Genomic DNA, 23,324 nt, shown 5'->3' with positions numbered 1-23,324 from the left:
GAGTACCATTACATAGCAAAGCATCACGCCTAGTTAAAACTACATGAAAAAAGCCATCAACTTCCTTTGTAAGAAGATCTATAGTCCCTGTGGAAGTCCCTCTGCTCTCCTTGCCAAATCTGAAACGGAATTCTGGAATGCTTCCACTTTAATAGGGTCCACACCACCTTGGATCATGGGATACAATTTATTTACACTTGTATCAACTGCTTTGAGCTCTTTCAAAACTGTAAATCTTCCACTTGAATATAAATTTCTAATTTCGCTATTAATGCTAGTTTGCAAACTGGTAAAAGCTTGAGCCCACAAAACCCTTTGTCATCAACATTCAAATCAAACAACTCTATTGCAGAACCAGAGAAGGGTGAAGAAAAGACACTGTAGATAAATACCATCTCCACCTTAACCCCATACATAGCACGCATTAAAACCTTCCCTTTGGCTGAGTTCGTAACCTTGTCCGTTGGGTTAAGCTTTCTCAGCCTCCCACCCAAGGTTTCCTCAAAAATTTTCAACAGTAAAAGAAGCCTTTTAGAAAAATTGCAACCCTTGGGTGATATCATCTGGGAAGGATTTCCAAAACGGAAGAAGGGATGGGGTAAGTCATGTGGACGACTCATGTCAATGAATTAACTGCACAAGAAAGTTAAAACGGGCAAGGATGACATTAGAAAAAGCATCAGAAAAACCATAAGACAAAGCACCAATTTCTTGCACCATATGAAAAAAATTAATACAATACAGCATTTTTGCTTGCAACATAAACAATTCCTTGACACAACAGCAGGAAAGTAATCATTTCAGCAAAGATGTTTCTACCAAAACACCTACCTATGGATAATAACTAGAACCAAACAGAATACTTCTAGAACTATAAAGGTAAGTGCAATTATCATTCTGACTGATAATAACTCACCATCAGGAAACAACAACAACAACAACAACAACAACCATGCCAGCTCAGCAATATAATCAAGCTACAAACTAATCCCTTGACTTCCTTCAAATCATATTCATATAACAGATATAGATCCTATAATTTCCATTTTCACAAGGGTACTCTCATGAACCCAGCTTTCAAGAGCAAAACCAAAACCAACAAATTTACAGTAAATAATTAAAACAAAATTAAAAAAATAAAAAATTAAAACAATGAAGACCCAAAACCCAAACCTTGTGCTTGGTATAATTCTACATCAACAGCAAAAGGTTTAAACTTTCAACCATAAATCCCTTGCATCCAAACATATACCATCAGAAATTAAAACAGAGCTTTCATTAGTAACCATAACTATTTGTGTCACAACTTGAAGGTCCATGTTCAAGATTTAGAAAATAATATACAAATTTCATTATCAACTACTAATATCAAACAAGTTCATAATTTTACTAGTAAGACAATAACACATGCAAACCCCCAGCTGACAATTCAGCTCAGTTATGATGCCATTCACAATCAAAAGGGAAAGGAAGAATGCTAATTTTTTGTAGTAAAAAAAAAAAAAAAACTTGTCATGCCAGTTGACAGTTGCAAAATTGTTAAAAGCATGACTGAATTGTAACTACCAAATCTGTATGAGAGTAAAATTTTCTACATAGGGCTGCTTCTTGGAAACAAAATAATAAAAGTAGGCACTCAAGGAATCCATGGATCCCAATCCGAAGGACAGAAATAAAATAAATAAATAAATAAAGTGTCATCTGACCCAGATTAGGCCAATCTGACCTAAAAATTTCCTCTGGATGTTACAAAAAAAAAAAAAAAAATCAGCTAACAAACTTTTAGGTGCTATTTATTTCTTGACACCTGAGATTATGTAAATTATAAACACATACCCAAAAAATAATAACTCAGCTAATGGGATTGTGTAATTCATTACCTCACAAGTTTCAAGAGCTTTGTGGGGAAGAAGGAATGGGTCAGGTGGGCTATGGCTGTGAGTCGTGTCATTGCTGTTCTGATGTGATATCCCTGTTCTGAAGGAAGAGTACACGCCGGCGTCGAACTGGGGTTCTCTTCTTTAGTAATCAGATTTCTCACCTAAGCTCTTCGCCAGCGTCAGACTGATGCAGGTCTACTCTGGTGGGCGTGGAACTCTCTGAGGCGTTAGCTAGGGTAGGGAGAAGAGTGAATGAAGGAAAGGGAAAAAGGGTTTAATTTTGGTATTTATATGCTATAGTGTTTTCAGTTCCGCTACAGTACCCGCGTTTGGTTTTTTTCATCTGCGTTTTTTCCACTTAATTGCTACAGTGTTTTCAATTTCAGCAAAATAAGTTCTATCTAAATAAACCCTAAGTGTGAAGTGGAGACGCTGAATGGAGAGCTGACTGAAACTTACTCAAAGATAAAATATCTTGAGCTTGAGGTGATTCCTGCTATTGCTAAACTAGAGCGGGTCTCCTCCAAGAAGCTTGATGAAGTGCTAGCTCATCAAAAACCTTTCTCCGACAAAAGCACGAATTGGGATACACCGGAGAGCAGTTCGAGTGTCAAAGTGTCCAAGGATATGAATTTGTGAAAGCTAAGGAACCAATGGTGGAAATCACTACTGTTGAGAAAGTGAAGGTGGAGAAGAAGTAGAATGTGATTGACCAATGGTTTTTGACTAAGCCTTCTAACCAATCAATGGTCAAACCTAAGGCTCAAGGGAAATCACTCCCAAAATCACAAAAAGGTCCGAGAACTCAACATTTCTGCCATCATTGTCGAATTCAAGGACACACCAGACCGAATTATCGAAAGCTTTGGGTATTAAAGAATGGCAACTATCAAAGGCCAAGTGGACAAAGAAAGGATAAAGGGAACCCCAAGCAATCAAAAGGGGGAGAAGCTGTATCTAACATTAGAGATGTAATGAAGATGATTGATGCATTCACCACCTACTTGACAAGCTTCAACAAAAGGTTTAAAAGTCACAACGATCATATCCAATCCTTTAGGGATATCACATCAAATGCACGTACCATGTGGGGGAAGAGGGGTACTCATGCATAAGCATTACAACATGTCCATGCATTAATTCTTTCAATGCTCTGTGATTTTGATTGGTTGTGTGCTTTCTATTATCGTTCCAACATGTGTTGAAAATTGTGTTTGTTTGTTTTTTTTACTTTGAATGTTTTTACATTTGTTTTTTTATCAATCTTTACTTGTTTTGTGTCAAAAACACATAAAAAGTAGAAAATCTAAAAAATTTGATCGGCATTATTGTGTATTGTCACAAACATATTTTGCCTTGCACCTTTGTACTAATGGCTTTGTGCATTTGAGAGTGTAGCTTGTTCTTTATGTGCTCATATCATTATAGAAAAACTCTTGACATCTATGTGACTGTTGTAAATAGATCTTCACACTTGTCATGAATGATTAGTCAATGGTTTTGTTGATCTTGAAACTTGCATAGACTTGTGCCTATATATCTTCCCATTCTTTTATTTTTTTATTTGTTACTTAAAGAGCTCAACAAATGTAAATCTCAAAATGAAAAGAGATAATGAGCTGCAAAAGCCATCGCACATACCAGTATTTGACTAGGAAAAAGGGAAAGCGACTTTTATGAAATTGTATGATGCCCAAAAAGCCAAGGGCTTGCTTATCAAATTGAAATATCAAAAATTTTAGACATCGATCTCAAAAAGAGATGTATTGATTCAAAAAGATCAAATGATATGATGTGTATGAAGCCAAATGAAAAGCTTCAAAATTATGTAATCAAGTTTATGTGGGAGGTCATATATGCATATTTCTATAATTGAGATTGGTCACTTTTCCTCGTGCTAATTGTGTATGACTTGGTTGAATTGATCATTGAAGTTTCACATTAGACTAAGGACTATCTCATTATTGGTATCCACACACATCACACATGTCTATGTTCAATGAATGTCTTATTCATTTGTGTGATTATACTTGATTAAATGTGTTGTACTTGAAAAGCTTCAAAATTATGTAATCAAGTTTATGTGGGAGGTCATATATACATATTTCTATAATTGAGATTGGTCACTTTTACTCGTACTAATTGTGTATGACTTGGTTGAATTGATCATTGAAGTTTCATATTAGACTAAGGACTATCTCATTATTGGTACATACACACATCACACATGTCTATGTTCAATGAATGTCTTATTCATTTGTGTGATTGTACTTGATTAAATGTGTTGCACATGCATAATTATATGTTGATCAAACACAAAAATATTTTTGAGTGTTTTAATTGTTTTTGGAAAGTATTTTAGTTTGAAAAATGTCAAAAAATTTAAAAACTTGTGCAACCCTGTTTTGGTGATTTGCCTCGCGGGTCAAGCCAGTCGCATACCCCAGTCATGAGCTTACACAGAAGGTTTTCGCGACTCACTGGCGGGTCAAAGTCCCTGTCTCGAAAAAGACTTAGAATTTTTTTTTTTTTTTTTTAAATCTAGGTTTTTAGATTTCTCACGACTCAATTTGGTGACTTGTTTGTGAGTGGAAGCTCCAGTTGCGAGGTTACTCAGATAGTTTCACGGCTCCATTCATGACTTCCTCACAGGTGGACCTTCCAGTCGCGAAAAACATTTAGACAAATTTTTCAAATTTTGTCTCAGGAGTTTTTGGTGACTTTGTGTGGTGACTTGTTTGTGACTCATTTCAATCGTGAAAATCGCATGTTTTGTGCTTTAAGGATAGTTTTTAAAAGAAATTTCAATTTTCCCTTGCTCACTTTGACTATTCATTGTCTTGTCCGTTCATCTCTCTCACAAACTCACTGTGTTCTCTCCAAAAATGCACCATTTTTCTTCTTCATCTCTACTTCAAACTTCAAGAAAAGGTATGAGTTTTCTGTTTTTCTCAAAGTATTTCATGGTTACAGCCTTTGATTTCTTGATTTTTGAGTTTTTGTTGAGATTAGAATATATGATGTTCGAATATGGTTTGGGTAATTTTTTTTGTCGAGTTTGTTTTATGGGTTTTGTTGATTTTGATAATATGATGCTTGTTTTACATGTTTTCATGTTTGCTTCTCATTTTTTAGTAGTATATCATGATTGTACTGGGTTGTGCATATCATGCTCATAGTAAAATGTCTCAAAGACTGTTACTTGTGATTCTGTGGATCTCATAGATTACATTGTGCTTAGTTGTGCCTGCACATTCATCACATTTGCACACCACATGCACCAGTGTTGTTCATGTTTAAATACATGCTTAAATAATGCAACTTGGTTCATTTATCATGATTGAGTGATATGTCTTTCTAAATAACAGTGTATGCTTATTTCAAGGACTAACTTGGATCTAATCAAGTTTATGTTTGTGTCTTGTGGTTTTGCACTTGGTTCTTTGTTGTGTGTATGTTCTTTTGCAGATGTCTCGCCATTCCTCACGAGGAAAAGAGCCTATGATTGATGTTCCATCATCCCCTGTTTTAAAATGGACTCGAAGTTTGTCTCAAGATTCAAACAGTGAGAGATTCAGGACTCCCCTCGATTCATAGACTTTTTCAAGCATTTTTGTAGATGCTCCTACTATGGTGGAAAGAGTAATAAAATTTGATACTTTGGGAACAACATTTATTCCTAGGATCTTTGAAGCAAAAGATTGGGTTGATCTGTTCGGGAACTTCGAGGACCCGATTGATGAATTGGTTAAGGAGTTCTATTCAAATGCTAGATACACCAGAGTTGAGTTGAAGTGTTGGGTACAAGGAAAGGAGTTCAGCATCAATACAAACTACATTGTAAAGGTTCTTTCAATCAATAGACCAACCAATGTAGATCTCACTCAATATGATGATAGACTTCCTCAAGTACAAGACATTCTTCAAATTTTTAGGCCTAATCATGACATTTCAAGCAAAGGCACATCCATAGGCACTACAAAGTTTGCACCTGAGCTGAAGACTCTCACTTTGATCATGTTCTTCAACCTCTACCCACTATCTAACACCGGCTTCATCAACCTTGGACAAGCACAATTCCTATGTGATCTCATCACTGGAGTTCCGATTGACATTTGAGCCCACATTTTGCAAACCATTGGGAAAATAGCAGCTCGAACGGCAGCACTAACATGTCTTCCTTTTTGTAGTCTTCTCATGAAGATCATGATTCTTGAAGGTGTTCGTCCTCCAATAAATGGAAAAATACTGGCTCATCTTCGACCATTATCCATGATATCTATTCAAGCAAGTAAAAGTCACTCTTCTAAAGCACCTAAGAGTGAATCTTTCTCTCATGCCACTTCATCCAGTCATGGCTCAGCTACACCTGTGGATACCAAGACTGCTTCTCCCATTACTCCTGAGTTGCAGACGACTAGTACTCAGCCTATACAACCTAGCTCTCAAGCTGACAGGTTAAGCACTTTGATTAAGGGTTTGTATCAGCGTATTTCCGAATTTGAAAGGGTTCTTTATGCCACGTCCCAAACCCGATACCCGAATTTGTGACCATAACTGACATGTTAATATCAAGCCTAAACCTGGTATTAACAAGAACCAACTAAACTATTTTAAAAGCTTTTTCAAAAGCTTTCCTCTTTCTTTAAGATTCTTGTTTCTTTACTTTAAATATAATTTATAACTTGATATTTAGAGCATCTACATTGTACTTCAAAGAATAATATAATCTACCAGTTACTCAAATTCTAAATTTCACATAATACATTTCTTAATACTTTAAGGTACACAACTTTCATTAGATCCTAAAATGCACAATACTACAAAGCTAAACATCAAATGCTAATTTGGGATCTATACATTAAAACTAAAACTAGCTCCTTCCAAAACTTGACTAAGACTCCCTCTGCTTCAAAATAAAACATGTTGACTGAAAGAGTGGAAGAGGTGAGCTACACAGTTCAGTAAAGATAAGATACATGAGAATTTAATAAGGATGCATGTAAATCAAATCATTTCATTCTATGAATATTCAAATAGGAGAACATCTTTTCATGCACAGTATTTTATACTATTCATAATAACAACTTATACGCTTTTCATAGGAAAATAATTGTTCTCCCTTTTCTTATCAGAAAAATATTACCGAAACCTTTCAGATTTAATTTCTTTCATTTCTTACAAAGTCACCAAATATCATATTGATTATTTAAAATCATATATATATACACACATATAGTCTTATTACAAAATAATCATTTTAAGTTAAATCAGATAATTAGTAACTTTGTCTTAAACTAGAAACATCTTTAAGAATAACAAAACTTTTCTTCATAAACTTCTTCTCATAAAATATTATAACTTTTATAGTCATAAAACTTAACGTTTAAACTTGTACTTTCATCAGAAACTTTATCTTTACAGAACACTAAAACCTTTTCATCAGATTCTTTATCTTTAAAGCATAATAGAACTTCAGAAACTTTTATCTTTAAAAAACAGCTTTTCTTTTCCTCAGAAACTTCTTTTTATGAGAGTTTTTAACTTTTCATAATGCATTTAAACAAAATCATTCTCTCATGATCAATAACATAATATAGTTGTTCATAACATATTGGTTAATCCATATCTGATAAGTCTGTACAGAAAAGGCCTCATCACATTTAGGTACCCTCGTGTGCATGATATTGTCCTCTTTGGGAGGCCTAATGGTACATCCCCTCAAAGTTTTGTTCCTTCCTGCCGTTTGTACACATTGGGGAGAAAGTCTTGTTCAGATTAGAGTTACAGGCAGCCCTATTTCCTCTACTTTAAATGGCCAAACAAATAACATTTTCCATAGAAAGCCAGTAATTAACCCCTACTGACCGAGTTCAGATCACCAGAGGACATAACCCAAAAACATTTCATACTTAAACATTGTGTTCGTGGAATTAGTAATAGCATCAATATGCTTAAATTATATACATAAGGTTTCGAAAGCTCACAAACATATCTTTGTTTGAAACATAATTATATGTCATATCTCTAATCAAAAACCTTTTAATGCATAATATACTTTAAAATAACCTTATGACTTACCAAATACCCATATAACTTATCCCTTACCTAAAAGCAGAGGAACCGAAAGCTTACAGTCGAAGGAACTTAAACTTGGGTACTTGTAATACCTAAACCAAATATCAAAGCTTATTACTATCCATTACTCCTTATCATAAACTTAAACATTCATCTCAAAGCTTATCTCTTATAATCAAGGAAATCCTAGTCCTATCTCAATGAGGTTCCCACAAACATATTATGCTCACATCAACAAATAATGTACCAAACCAAATAAAAACCATCATTATCATATTTATATCATATCTCCAAAGAAGCCAACTTCATTTCAAAAAGGTGCTTTGAGATTAGTGTAATAATGCATGCATAAACATAAACTCTTTTAAGCATGGTCATGTAACCATATACACTCTTAAGGCAACATACAGCATGTTGAACAAAACAGCTTCATAAATACAATCGTCGCATAGTTTAGAACCCCTCATTTGAGTACTAATTTTCAAACCAAGTTACACAAAAATTAATCTATAATCTAGACATACCAAAATATAAGTATATTAAATTATAGCTCAAAACATTCACCCTAACTTTAGAATTAAATCCTCAAAATCAGAGTTAACAATTACTGTTTACTACTCATTTTAGCAGCATATGCCTCATTTGTAAAATACAAATGGGCTGTCAATTCACATCCAAACTTTATGCAATTTTACAGAGCAACTCATCTGGATGTCTAGTAAATATTATATCAATTCAAAGTCAAAGTATAAAACCATAATTTACTAAAAATCATACAAGACAATGTGCTCAAATCTATCAAAATAGAATTTCATACAACTTAGAAATTAAACCATTATTTTTATATTGATCCAAATGCTGTGAGACCACTTCCATTAGAACCATATGTGTCTTAGCATTCATAAGAACTACTCTTAGCATCCTAATTCACTGTATACAATTTAATACGTAATTTATCATGTGTACACAAAATCTGTCACAGTGACAGCTTTGCAATATTTTCTTGTAAATTCACAAACAATTATCAAACGATGGTATTTTCATATAACATTTAATACACACATACTAGACATATTATATAATAATCTCCAATGAACCTTTTACCCAAACAAGTTAACCAATGAGTACAACTCTTAACAAGTTCATGAACTAACTCTCAACAAGCTTCAATTACTGAATCAACTACATAGTTTCAAAGTTTCTTAAAATAGCATATATATATATATATATAAATATATAAATATATATATATATATATAAACTTACAAGTTAATGATTTCCTAATTTCACAAACCACAAATTTCAGCTTTAACAATCATATTAGAGAACATGGAAGTGAAACTAAAGCAAACCATACCACTATTAAAAATACCCATAACAGAAAATTAATATATATACTTGCGCACAACTGAAGCTAAAACTTTAGTAAGATTTTGATTCTTTCTTAGAGAGGGATATCTATGATTTTCAGTGAGAGAGGGAGGGCTATGGTGAGATGGTGCTGCCGTGTGGGAACAAGGGAAGAAGAAAGAGATAAGAACAAAGAAAAAGAAATAGAGAAAGAAGAATGAAGCTTTTGGTGTAGCTAAGAAAAGATAAGGGAGAAGGATTTGTGGGGCACGTGTGTTGATAAGGAAAAAAGGTTGATAAGTCACCCTTGTAACTTTTTAAAATTACATACCACCCCCCTCACAAACTTATATCCTATAAAGGCCCAAACTATAAAATATCTTTGCATATAAACCCTTACCTTTATACTTAATTAAACACCAACAACTATATATATATATATATATATATCTAATAACTTAACCACTTAATATAATTTTGTACATACTTAGTATATATTTATAATACAATTGGTTATACAATTATTTATAATCTCTACAATTCTTATTCAATGGCATTATAAAATAATATGTTTATTAAATACTTTTTTATTAATTATAAAAAGAAAGTGGCTTAAAATAATAATTAACCATTAAAACACATAGTTTAATTATAAAGTTGGGTCAGGGTGTTACACTCTACTCCACCAATAACCAAGTTCAAATGCGTCTCACAACCATTGAGACACAATTAGATGCTATTCAACAAAAGCTGGAGGACAGCCTTTAGCTATTCATGCCAAAAAGGGGGAGAGATAGCATACAGTAAGGGGGAGAGTAACACAAGAATGGGAAGTGTGCATATCAAAAGGGGGAGTTGTGTGAGCTCAAAAGAAGAACTCTGATACATATTCACATTTTTTTATGTGTTTATAAGCTTATGTGTTTATAGTTTTTTTTTTTTTTTTTTACTCATGGATATTTATTGTGCTTTTGTTTAAAGTTTTCGGTACTTTGGTTTATATATTTAAGTTCATATTTAGTATATTGTTTTTGTACCCATGCTTTGTAGCTAGTACTTGTTGTTAATGTTATGCATTTTTTTAAGTACATCACTCTTGTTCCTTTTGTTGGATTTTATATACTTGATGCAATTACCTTATGTTGTTGTATAGGTTGAGTGTTGGACATGCAAATGATACTTTGCATTGAGCTTATTAGCTTGCATGTCTGGATATTCATTCATTCTGTGAATGATCATTGTGGTCACTATTTATAGTGATTGTTTGTTTTTGGACAAGTCATGCTTTATTGCTTCATTCCTTTCCACTTCATCACATTGTGCTTGTTCCATATTCATTTCAAGTTTTCTGCTTACAATGATTGTATTTTGTTGTTGTTTTCAGGAAATACTTGTTCGTATGGTCCAAGAGCTTCATAGATTTTAGAGTTAGGTGTGAGTGAGTTTTGTTCAACTGTTCCCAACTCACATATTAAGTCTAGAGTTTGTTTTAGGGTTTTGTCATGGAATAGCCAAAGTGGGAGATTGTAAGGTTGAATTTATTCAATTATTTTGTTGACTTTATTTCGTGCCAAATTTTTTTGTAATTAAGCATTTAGAAACCCTGTATTTAGGTGGGAATTATGTAAGGGTAGTGTGTGAGAGAGTGTAAAGAAAAGCTCAAGAGTGTGTACTCAAGAAAGGCCTCGCAACTGGATCTCGTGACTGGCAAGTTGCCAAAGGTGGCACACATGTGAAGCATGCAGGGGAGCTGAAGAGTCACGCCAGCTAGAGCACTACAAGAAAAAACTTTCAAACTGGCCAAGCAGTTAGCTTGCGACTCAAACTCACGACTCGTTCCAGTTGAGAGCTCGAGTGGCCAGAATGCCCTGTTTCTTAGAAACCTGACTGTTCACATTCCTCACTCGCCTTACTATAAATACCCTTATACCCACAAAATATAGAGAGCTTCCAGAGAGAATTTTGAGAGAGAAACCCTAAAGAAAAAACAAGATTGACTCATCCACAATCTTCATCTTTTGATTCTCTAAATTCCTCTACTCTCACCCTCTCCATTGATACATCCTTGAGAGGTACATTAGCAAATACTTATCTCACCATACCCATATCTGTGAGGAGGCATTTTGGTACTTGGGAAGCAATTCGGAAGGGACCAATTCATTTTGGTTGATACAATGGATGATTGCAGGATCTGGTAAGCTAGAGAAGACAAGGTTCGGCGTAACCCTGTTGGAGCAAGAAGCTTGGAGGGCTTAGGTGCACTGGGTAGATTAGGCTTGGAGGGGCTTTTGCTATCCATGTATCCCAATTTTATTCTCTAGTGGATTATTGATCGCTTGGAGGGCAGCAGAAGGGTTTTTTGACGAGGATTTCGGTTTCCTCTTTGATAACACATCGCTGTATTGTCTTTGTGTTTATATCTCTCTTCCTTTAATCTTTGCCTTTTAATTACTACTGTGGTTGTGATTAATTTCGGTTTAGATTGTTTTACCAATTCTTTTTTAGCTTATTTTCATATTCTGTACATACATTGTTTATTTATAAGCTTGTGTTGGTAATTTGTAAATTGGAGATCTAAACATTTATAAGTGTTTTACACACTATTTGAACATTCAAAAATAAATTTATTATGGAATTTGTGAGCACCATGGGCCGTACCTCCTATTGCGTGTTGCCATGCCAATTCCCTCTGGCAAGGGTGAGTTATGTGGTACTCAATCTCCCCTAATGTGGTTTGGAGTCACTATTAGCATGCGCCCAGTAGTACGCATATGTCTATAAAGTAGAGACAAGAAAGGAATCACCTCTTGGTTATAGGTCTAGGAACCATGTAATGACTCTAGGAAGGTTTACACACTAGACTAAGTTTGAAGTTAATGTATGATCACAGGAAAAGGTTACACACCCTAGACTGTCCAACTATAACTGATCTTCAATAGTTTTTTATGCTCAAAATCAAATTTTGCTTGACTGATCAGACATTTTTACTCAATTGAAAGCTTTAAATCAACTCAGTCAACAATAGTCTTCAACTTCAACCTTCACTACATCAATACCATCACAATGGAACAATGTTCAACAATTTAAAAATAAATTTATCATATATGGAATTTGTGAGAACCATGGGCCGTACCTCCTCTTGCATGTTGCCATGTCACTTCCATCTGGCAAGGGTGAGTTATGCGGTACTCAATCTCCTTTGATGTGGTTTGGACTCACTATTAGCACGAGCCTTGTAGTATGCATGTATCTATAAAGTAGAGACAAGAAAGGAATCACCTATTGGTTATAGGTCCAAGAAACATGTAATGACTCTAGGAAGGTTTATACGCTAGACTAAGTTCGAAGTTAGTGTATAATTGACCTTCAATAGTTATAATTGATTATGATCAAGTGGGGTCTACCTAATGGGGCCTACGTGAACACGCACATGCATCTAAATCCTAGCTTTTGTCTACGGGACACGTGAATCAAATTAATTTAGAAAGTGAAATATTGGTCATGTGAAAGGAAACCAAGCATGTTAAGGGCAATTAAACATATAAACATCCAAGCATGTGATTATGTAAGTTTTCAAATAGATAACCAGGTAATCTTGTAAGCATGTGAGCAATTAAGCATGTGGGTTGTCGATCGTGTGATTAAGTCTTATGCATTGGGCACTATTGGTTGAATATCTATCTTCATTGAATCTGAAATGTCTTCAGTCTACCCAAGTTAAATTTAACACTTTAATTCAATGTGCTCTTGATTCTTTATAGATGGTCTTCCAAGCTTTACACATCTTTTGTCATTAATCCTAATTGAATTCGAATTCCAAAGTCTTTTAAAGAAAGTATGGTTTTGAGCAACGAATGATTCTTCCTTTAATTATCTTTCAACTTTAAATTCAAATTGGAATAAGATTTTATTGAAATTTGAATATTGAATTCTTGGCTTCAAAAAAAAAAAAATATATATATATATATTTATATTGAATTCTTAAAGTTTAAATTAACTTGTCCTTTGAGATGTTTCCATTGAAATTCAAGTCATCAAACTTAATTTATAATCTATGAGGCATTTATTCTTTGTTTCCTTATTTAAGTTTTAACTGATTTATTAATCATGGAGAGAATTTGAAGTTTAAATCAATCTTTAAGACTTAATTGATTGCATTTAAGGAAAATATTTGATCTTGAAGTTTTATTGACAATGTTATTTCCTTTTTAATTTTCATTCAAATTTTAATTTAAGTCAATCTTTTATTAGGAAATCTTTTCATTTAATGTTATGTCTTTCCCTTATTAAGCATTATGACCTTTGACCCTTAGCAAATACCCTCTATTTACGTAAGGAAACTATCCCTAAAAAGAAAGAGAATTAAAGCTGCATTAACTAAGAAAGATTTTTTCATCAAAAAAAAAAAAAAAAAGTAGAAGAAAGGTTTTGATATTTTGATATTTTTTGGTTATATTTATTGGAATGAATTAAGGAAGGAATGGTATATAAAGTAAAAAAGTTTGAATTTGGTAAGAATGGAGTGTAAAACCCATGTTTTACACTATCCAATATGAGATTGTCATGTCAACTTTTTACCTAAAACTAACCACACATGATAACATTTCAATAAACTCACAGTTAAGTTAGATTTTCAAATAGGTATTAAAATTGATTGAGTGTAATTGTACCTATTCTTTACTATGTAATATGATAATGTGGCATGTTGGAATTAGAGGGGTAAAACTTGGGTCTTACACCATATCTTTATTGAATTTAATCTCTAAAGTAAAACAACAATCGAAGGAAAGAAAGTTGTACAACATTTTACAAAGCGGCGTATGCCACTCATAAAGTGCATACACCAATCATGAAACGACATATGCCACCCACTAAGTAACATACACCATTAGGCTTCAACCAATTTTCCAAAAAGCATACTAAACAAGGAACTTGTCTTTGCCCAAGGTGGTGTTTACACCCACCTAAAGAGATGGGTATACCTATTATTTTAGGCATGTGTCACTACAGGTAGATTTTCAGATTAATTAAAAATTACAAGAAATTGAGAGAAAGCATTAAATAGTTAGCATGTTATCAATCACCAAATAATATATTAAAGGTGGAAAAATAGGGGAATGCGAATGTAAAAACAACTAGGAATCAAGGAGGAGAATATGGATTATTAAGAAGATTCATACCTCACTCCCTTAGCACTTTATTGTGAAGTAGATAATCGGTCCTTCAGTTGAAATCAATTACTTTCATGATGTGCGTTTAGATCAACAACTCAAAAAATGGGTTTAGTAATTTGGCTATGAACCCTAGAAAAGTCGAACGGGATGGATGGAGGGTAGTTATGGCTCGAGAGTGTGATTGAAAAATAGTGAGTGATGGATTAAATTTCCAACAAATGATTATTAGAATACTCAATCTAACCCTCACAAAACCAATCTTCATACTCTTAAAACTCAAAATCAAGGTCTAGAAGTATTTTGGCATAGATTCGATGTGGGGAAAAAGTCGGGAATAGGGATCCATTGGATGATGATGGATGGGGGTATTTATAGAGTTTTTGAGGCCTTAGGGTGTAACATGTCTAGGTTAGTCAGTTGATCAAGTTGGTTGACCATAAAACATCACTAATATGGCAATGGGTTGATTTTAGGGTTCTATCCCATAGTGGTGTACGCCACAAATTGGTGTGTACAACCTTAAAATAGGCTGTCTACAGAATTAGCTAACATTAAACATCCTAGCATTATTAAAAAAAAAAAGTGTTAAGATTAAGGGTTCATTTGTTTGGGGGAATCGGAAAGTGGGGGGGGGGGGGGAGGATAGAAAAATGGTGGGGATGAAAAGTAAGAGGATGGAAAATATTTTAAGTTTTCCCCTCACGTGTGTTTGGTTAGGGATCAAAATGTGGGGGAATAGTGATGTGCATGAAATACATACAATGAAAGTTCTCTCATATCTACATATTTAGTGTCTATTTGGGACAAACTGAAAATTTCAATTTATTTGCAATTTCAGCTTATTTTTGCTACTATTCATAGATCCCACTGCATTTTTTGGTACTATTCATGGGTCTGACTGTACTATTTAGCTGAGGGTCCATTTAAGTACCGCTTATTTTGCTGAAACTGAAAAATTATTGCTGAAAGTATTCTAGATAAAGATAAAAGTTAGTTGAAATAGTATAGTGGGGCCCATGAATAGTGCCAAAAGTGCAGTGGGGCCCATGAATAGTAGCAAAAATAAGCTGAATAATGAAATAATTTTCATTTTTAATCCTAACCCAAATGCACACTAACTTTTACCTTTATTTACAATATTTTTAATAAAAAAAATTTAGTTTTAGCTAAATAAACAATTTCTAAACGAACACTTAACTTTATTTTTATGCTATTTTGTGATTGATTATTTATTATCGTTGTATTATAGATAATAATGGTTTTACATGCAAAGTAAGGTTATGTCAATTGCTAAGCCAACTTGAAAGAAACCTGGAAGACTTGAAGTAAAAGGAAAAAGAGAAGAACTAAGAACAAGAAGAATAGGCCTGGAGACACGTGAAGTGAAAAGAAAGAAAAGTAAAGAAAGAAAAAAAAATACAAGTTTAATTCTGTGGAGTCTACAGGTGGGCTTGTGGTCTTTATGCATAGTTGTTAAGTGGGATTTGTTTTTTTCCTTACTTGATGGAATTACACGTTAGAAAGCAGAGAGATTTTGGGCCATTCAGTGTTGTCCTTGTGAAACTCCTCAAGTTAGCGTGTGGCCTACAAGCATTAATGGTGCGTTTGACTTCAAATTAAAAAGTCAGCTTATTTTACTATTCAGTTTATTTTTACTACTATTTATGAGTCTCATAACACTTTTTGTACCATTCATAATTCCTACTGTACTATTTTAGCTAACTTTTTATTTACATTACTTTCAGCAAAATAAAAGGATCCCAAACAGACAAATACTAGTTCCACTTGTATTAGGATTATGTCTAATGTTAGACAGTGTGTAGGTATATAAATAGAGAGCAAACAGAAAAATAAAGAGGGAGGCTTGGGCTGAACGTGTAGCATGTAGAGGTAGTCGCATGTGGCTTCTATGTAGCTTTTCTTTGTGATAGTATTGTGATTATTTCTTTCTTTATTTTATTTGTCTAGTTTAATGCTTTATATTTTATTTTTGTATTTTATATCAATTACTATGAGTAACTAAATTTATAATTAAAGTTGAGAGTGAAACTTTGTTAAAGATTATCAGTAATATTTATGTGATTTGATTTTTTCCACTACAATTGTTCTTTAATGATTTAATTTGTTCTTACTTCATCTCAATTGAATAAGATATGATTCTTAATATGAGTTCAATAATGTTTTTCTCATGATTTTGGATTTATCTTAATTAATTGAATGATTGATTTATTATTTCTTGATTTTAAAATTGGATATCTCTTGTGATTTGTTTGTCAATGGATACAATTGATTATTCAATTTTTAGAATTTGATATCTCTTGTGATTTGTGTGTCAATGAATACAATTAATGATTTGATTTTTAGAATTGGATGTCACTTGTAATTTGTTTGTCAATAGATACAATTGATAATTTGATTTTATACCCTGGAAGCAAAGAAGAGCATGCTTTAGATTTTTAAACATAAGTATTAATGATAATATTTTCCATGATAGCAAGATTGATTTCTAGATTATTATGTCGTGGTTGTGAAAAATTAATGATCATGAATATATGCTGATATAAATTAACAAGGTGGATTCCAAAACCTTAATTCCTTTCTCTAAATTTTTTAATCTCTTTACTGCTTTATATTATATATTTTGCTTAGTTTAATCATCTGCTTAGTTTATTTAATTTTGAAAAAAAAAATCAATTTTAAAATTAAATTAGATTAGGATTAATTTGTTTAAGGTTTAATCAATTTTCCTACGTCCATACAAGTCCCTGTGGGTTTGACTTCGTTCTTGTCAAACTATACTTCGATACGGTTCGTACACTTGTGAGTACTTTAAAATTTCACAACAAATAGAAAATTATTTTGTTTGGTTTAGAAAAAAAATAAGAGGAAAAAAATTGATGTTAGTATAAATATACTTTTATACCCCTATCACATAAAAACAATAATATTTTATAAGGAAAAAAAAAAAAGCAACGTAAATAAAAACATAACGTTTAAGTTTAGGAAAAAAAAGGTAAAGCAACATGAAGGGGTGGGGGGGAGAAGGGCACATGGATAATTTTTCATCTAAGCGAAATTTCTCCCCAATTTGGGGAGAAACAAAACCTCCCAAAATTTGGCCCAGGGAGAAAACAATTTCCCCCCCCCCCCCCCCCCCCCCCCCCCCAAAAAAAAAAAAAAAATCACCCCACTTTTCTCTCCAAGCAATTTGCCCCTAAAGAACTCTATGTGATAGAGGTTTCCTAAGAACTTTAGAGGATCTTGATCTATAATCCCAACCCTCCTATTAAATAAATTGGATAAGAAAATGGAGAGAATTAAGGCTTGGGGTAGAAAGTATTACCTTAGAAAAAGATTCATGAGAGAACTATATAATGCCTCTAAGTTACCTTACTCTTTATAGATAAATTACCATTATATGCATTTGAATTACCTACTATAGGAATTAGCTATCTCTGAGGATGTAAAATTATTTTGGCCATTCCATTGGCACAAAACTAGAGAAAAACAAAAGAAAGGAAACAAATCCATTTAGTTAAAAGCCTCCTTATACTAGATTTGCATCCAAATGCACACTTAGACCTTAAGAATCCCAGATAAAAAAGGTTGTAGTAATCCATACAGTTGGTATACTCAAAGGCCCTCCTTCTACAAATGACATTCCCTCCGAATTTCTCTTCCTCATTAGTAACATCATTGAAGTCCCCCATAATAGCCCAAGCAAGATTGTGCCTCTCAGAGAGAATTTTTAAATTATCCCACAAAATAAATATTTCTCTAAAACGAGGATTACCATAAATTGCACTTAAAAGCCAAGGTTGAGTTTAGGGACTAACCTGGACAATAGCATGAATTTCTTGCCCCGTCATAGATAGGATGTCAATGGAGACAATATCAGAGTGCCAAAGGAGACAAATGCCACCTGCATACCCAATGGTCTCTGTAGAGTAAGCCTCATCAAATGGAAGCCTTCTAATAATCTCATTAGCCCCTGGGCCGTCAATCTGGATCTCCATGATCACAAAAATGATAGGTTGGTGCCATTTGACAAGATCCAAAACAGTTTTCTGAAAGGTGGGCTTCATAGCCCCTCTAAAATTCTAGTTTCTATTTTTCCTTCATAAAAATAAAAATTTTGAAACGTAAAAGGTGAAACAACCTAAATTTTAAGCACTAAAATTGTACTTTAAGAAAAAAAAATATGTACATACATAACTATTCAAGGAGGAAATAGAAAATGCCTATTTGGCTAGATGTATAGAGCACCATTAAAAGCTTAAAAACTAAATGCCAATATGGATAAGATAGAAATGGGCCATGGCAATGGTGGTTAGTTTTTATATTTTATTTTTTTTAATTTGAATCCTGAATGTTTCCATTGAAAACATTAGAAGGTATCAATCAATTGAGAATAATAGTTATTAGATTAGATAAAGATAAAACAAAAATCAATTCATATAGGATTTAAAATTTAAAAAAAATATATTTATATACGAATTAATAACAATTTCAAAGACGATGACTAACTTATTAGGTCAAGTAGAGGTTGATATAATTTACTCAATGATCTTTCCAGTTGTTCTTGTCTATACTCTATAGTCTGTACTCGGTCCTACGGTATGCCAAACTCTCTTATTCTGTTATTCACGGGCTTCATACATTTTTTAAAATAAATAATTGTACTCTCTCATGTACTTGCGGTGCCAAATGATTATGGTTTTTAAATATTAGAAAAGAAATCACGATAAGGAAGTAGGCATTTTCTTTACGCTTGCTTCTTCTTCTTTTTTTTTTTTTTTTTTTTTTTTTTTTTTTTTTTTTTTCAGGGATGATGTTTTATAGAAAATGATTCATTTTTCAAGAAGCATTTTCTATAAAATTATCTTATTTTCCAATGTTTGGTAATAACTTTAAATGAGTTGAAGAATAATCTCTTAACTTCCCTTATTTAACTTATTGTGAAATAGAGCTATTTTCCCAAAATATTTAGTGAAAAGAAATCTCTAAAAATAAGTCATGTTTTTTATGTTAACCAAAGATAGTTTACATTTGACCTATCTTTTTTTTATGCTACCAAACATTAGAAAACATTAAAAAACTATCTTTACACAAGGTTTTGTATCAAAACAAATAGAGCATTAATGTCCACTAATTTTTTCTTTTTTTAAATTCCCAATAATATAACTCAATCTTTTTTTTCTGAGAAAGAATAATATAACTCAATCTGTGATAGGATAAGTGTTGAAAAGTTGTAATGGTAAGTATATTTTATATTTTTTTTAAAATCAATAATTACTTAATTAGGATTTAAAAATACATATTATTTGGTTCATGGGTCCTTAATTAAAATTTTAAAATAAACTAGATGTCATGCCTTATCTACGTAAACACATGTTAGCCAAGAAATAGCACAAAAGTTTAGAAAAAAAAATTAAATTAAAAAGATATGGGGGTCTTTGTTTTTGGTGCTAGATAAATTAAACATACATAATTCTTTTTGTTAGGTTGAAAAGAAAAATGACATAATAGAAAAAGTTGTTTGTCTAAATGTACTATTATTTACCTATTACATAAAAACTAATACTATACTAGCCCTTATCGCATGCATTACATGCATGCTCAAAGCTTTTTTTTTGTTTTTGTTTTTTAATGTACACTTTTTTTGTTCATTCGAGGTTTATGCATTTGTTCAAAGATATTTACTAATCCTCAAAATTGCTAAGAGTGTAAAAAACCTTGCATAAAAAGTTTGGGTTTGTTTTCTTTTTGGTCTTTTACATTTCAAAATTTTCATTTTAGCCCTTCTTGTTTTATGCAATTTTCTATTTTCTCTTCATGAAAATAAAAACTTTGAAATGTAAAGGGACCAAATGAAAAAAACCTAAATTTTAAGGGCTAAAAGTATACTTTAATTGAAAAAAAAAATATGTACATACATAAAATAGTGCGCTTAGTATACTATTTGAGGAGGAAATTGAAAATACTATTTGCCTAGATACATAAACCATCATTAAAAGCTCAAAAACTAAATGCTGCTATGGATAAGATAGAAATGGGCCATGGGTGATGGTGGTTAGATTTTTTTTTTTTTTTAAAAACTATTTTTTAGTAAACAGGAGAGAGATTTGAAGTTTGAATATCTCTATTGAAAACATTAGAATGTGCCAATTAATTGAGTTACATAACTCCTAAGAATAATGATTAAATTAGATAAAGTTAAAACAAAAATCAATAAAGATTGGATTTTTAAAAAAGAGAGAATATTATATTAGAATTAATAACTTAAGAGACAATGACTAACTTGTTACCTCAAGGGAGGTTGATATAATTTACTCAAAGATCTTTTGAGTTGTTCTTTGTCTAGATTTGATTTTATGGTATGCCAAACACTCTTATTCTGTCATTCACGGGCTTCATACATTTTTTTTTTATAAAATAATTGTACTTTCTCATGTGCTTGCGGGGCCAAATGATTATGGATTTTAAATATTAAAAAAGAAAATCACGTTGAAGAAGTAGGCACTTTATTTAATATCCACTAGTTTTTTTTTAAAAAAATTCTCAATAATATAACTCAATCAAATTTTTTTTTTTTTTTTTGAGGAAAATAGTATAACTCAATCTGTGATAGGATAAGTGTTGAAAAGTTGTAATGGTAAGTGTGTGTATATATATATATACTTATTTATTTTAAAACAATCAGTAATTACTTAGAATTTAAAACTTTTTAAGGAAAGATGACATAAGTTATACCATATACAACATACTATCTTAAGTAATATGAAACAATTACTCTTTTTTTTTTTTTTTTTTGAAAAATAAACACACACACAAGGGGGAGAGAAATGAGTTCTAACACAAATACACACAATAGTTTTTGAATAGAGTTTGTGGTGTACTTTGTATTAGAATCAATTTTCCCTCTCCTTTGTGTGCATGTTTGTTTCTTAAAAAAAATAATAATCTAAAACATACATATTATTTGGTTCGAGGATTGACAATTAAAATAAACTACATGTCATGCCTTATGTACGTAAACATATGTTAACCAAGAAATGGCACAAGATTTAAGACAAATTTAAAAATAAAAAAGATATATAGGGTGTCTTTTTGTTTTTGGTGCTAGATAAATCCATGCAAAATAATCAACATACAGAAGAATCTTCCAAAATTTTGGAACATGGCTTATTCAATTATTATCCAAGCTGCACCGCCAACCAGGGGCCGGATTTGATCCAAGCCAATGTGCCCACGAGGGTCTCATCAATCATTTTATTCCCTAAACTCTAAAGAAACCACAATCTCCATCTATATATATAAACCCTAACCCATTTCACCATACCTCCACCACCACTCCAAACCCATCCTTAATTACAAACATATAGCCTTAGCAAGTGTGTCTAAAAATGGCTTCCAAGGCTATTGCAACCATGGCTTTTCTACTCTCTCTCAACCTTCTCTTTTTCACAATGGTCACTTCAACTAATGTCGCCTGCCCACCACCATTAAAGACTCCACAACACTCACAACCCAACCTTCCTACTAATAAGCCAGCCACTTGCCCCAAGGACACCCTTAAGCTAGGGGTGTGTGCTAACTTGTTGAATGACTTGGTGCACCTTGTTGTGGGAACCCCACCAAAGACCCCTTGCTGCAGCCTCATCCAAGGTCTTGTTGATCTTGAGGCTGCTGTTTGTCTTTGCACTGCTATCAAGGCCAAGGTTCTAGGCATCAATCTTAATGTCCCCCTCTCTTTGAGCTTGCTATTGAATTATTGTGGAAAGAATGTACCAAAAGGCTTCCAATGTGCCTAATGGTGCTAAGCTAAATCTCTCATTTTTCTTCCAAGTTTCATGTTATCTAATTATTTTCACAAAATCCTTTGTTGATGGGGTCTGGTTTGATTTGATATCATCAATCCCATTTTGGTTGTCAATTGGTTTGTTGGAAGGTCTTCTCAACCGGCTATTCTTTGGGAAATAATAAAATGTGTGTGTGTATGTGTTTTTTTTTTCCTTTCTGGATGATGTAAAATATTTTCTCTTGATGAATATGGAGCTTTGATGTGAATTATTTTACTCAGAAGTGAATGTTCTTAAACTTTTTCATTATTTATTGTATTCTACATTCATGAATTATGTTTTAGTTTAATGGATTTTGACTAGACAGACAAGCAACATTTTCACATCAAATCCTATATACTAAGTTGTTACTGGTTCTAATTTAAATCCACTACTGAAATTACTTTTTTACCATTTAAGATCTATTGTGAAAATGTTAGAGACATAACATTTCTCTTTGAGAATACATGTCAATTCACACGTGAGTTTTTTTCTTTTTATTGTTTGAATGACTAGCCGCTAGAAGAGGGATTTTCAAACTACAAAAGCTATTTGTCAAGAAAATTAATGAAATGAAATTGGTCCCAGCAGGGCTATGATGGTTTGGATTGATTCTTGAGAGCATACAGCAACAAGTCCACCAGTACATTTTGAATGTGAGAATTAATGAGTTTCCTAGAGAAATATGAAAAACAATTTGCCTAATTTTGATTAGAATGACTTGCCTGGATCCAAGTACTATGTGACAATAAATTTGTCAATATGAGGTTAAATTAGATAGTGCATGACACGATTTAATTTATCTTTGGTCTCAAATAATTTAGTTGTACACATGCAAATTTAGGATTGGACATTAAATCTGATATGAAAATTTATAATTGGTTTAATTAATCTTTATTATTTTTATTTTTTTATAAATGCCTTCTCCAGATGTGATCTCATCCACTATTTTGAGGGTAAAAAATAGGCAAATCTCGACAAATTTATGCTTTTATATAATT

General features: G+C 32.5%; 1 protein-coding gene across 2 annotated transcripts; it reads left to right on the top strand.

Moving 5' to 3' along the window:
• Positions 1–21,868: 21,868 nt before the first annotated feature.
• Positions 21,869–22,296, top strand: LOC115987920 (putative lipid-binding protein AIR1). 2 transcript variants are annotated; one of them, XM_031111532.1, is made up of 2 exons: positions 21,889–21,969; positions 22,033–22,296. In XM_031111532.1, exons 1-2 carry the CDS (start codon positions 21,889–21,891, stop codon positions 22,294–22,296), a joined length of 345 nt encoding a protein of 114 aa, XP_030967392.1. The 2 variants fall into 2 exon arrangements, with proteins under 2 accessions (XP_030967390.1, XP_030967392.1); XM_031111530.1 differs by having other exon boundaries at positions 21,869–22,296.
• The last annotated feature ends 1,028 nt before the right edge of the window (positions 22,297–23,324 follow it).

Source organism: Quercus lobata, chromosome 4 (genome assembly GCF_001633185.2).
Source record: "Quercus lobata isolate SW786 chromosome 4, ValleyOak3.0 Primary Assembly, whole genome shotgun sequence".
Lineage (NCBI taxonomy): Eukaryota > Viridiplantae > Streptophyta > Magnoliopsida > Fagales > Fagaceae > Quercus > Quercus lobata.
Note: the sequence above shows the minus strand (reverse complement) of the source record. Positions and strands in the feature narration are given on the sequence as shown.

What these genes read in the sequence shown, in the direction of transcription:
- LOC115987920 (XM_031111530.1), top strand. Translation starts at nt 21,889, where the DNA reads ATGGCTTCCAAGGCTATTGCAACCATGGCTTTTCTACTCTCTCTCAAC.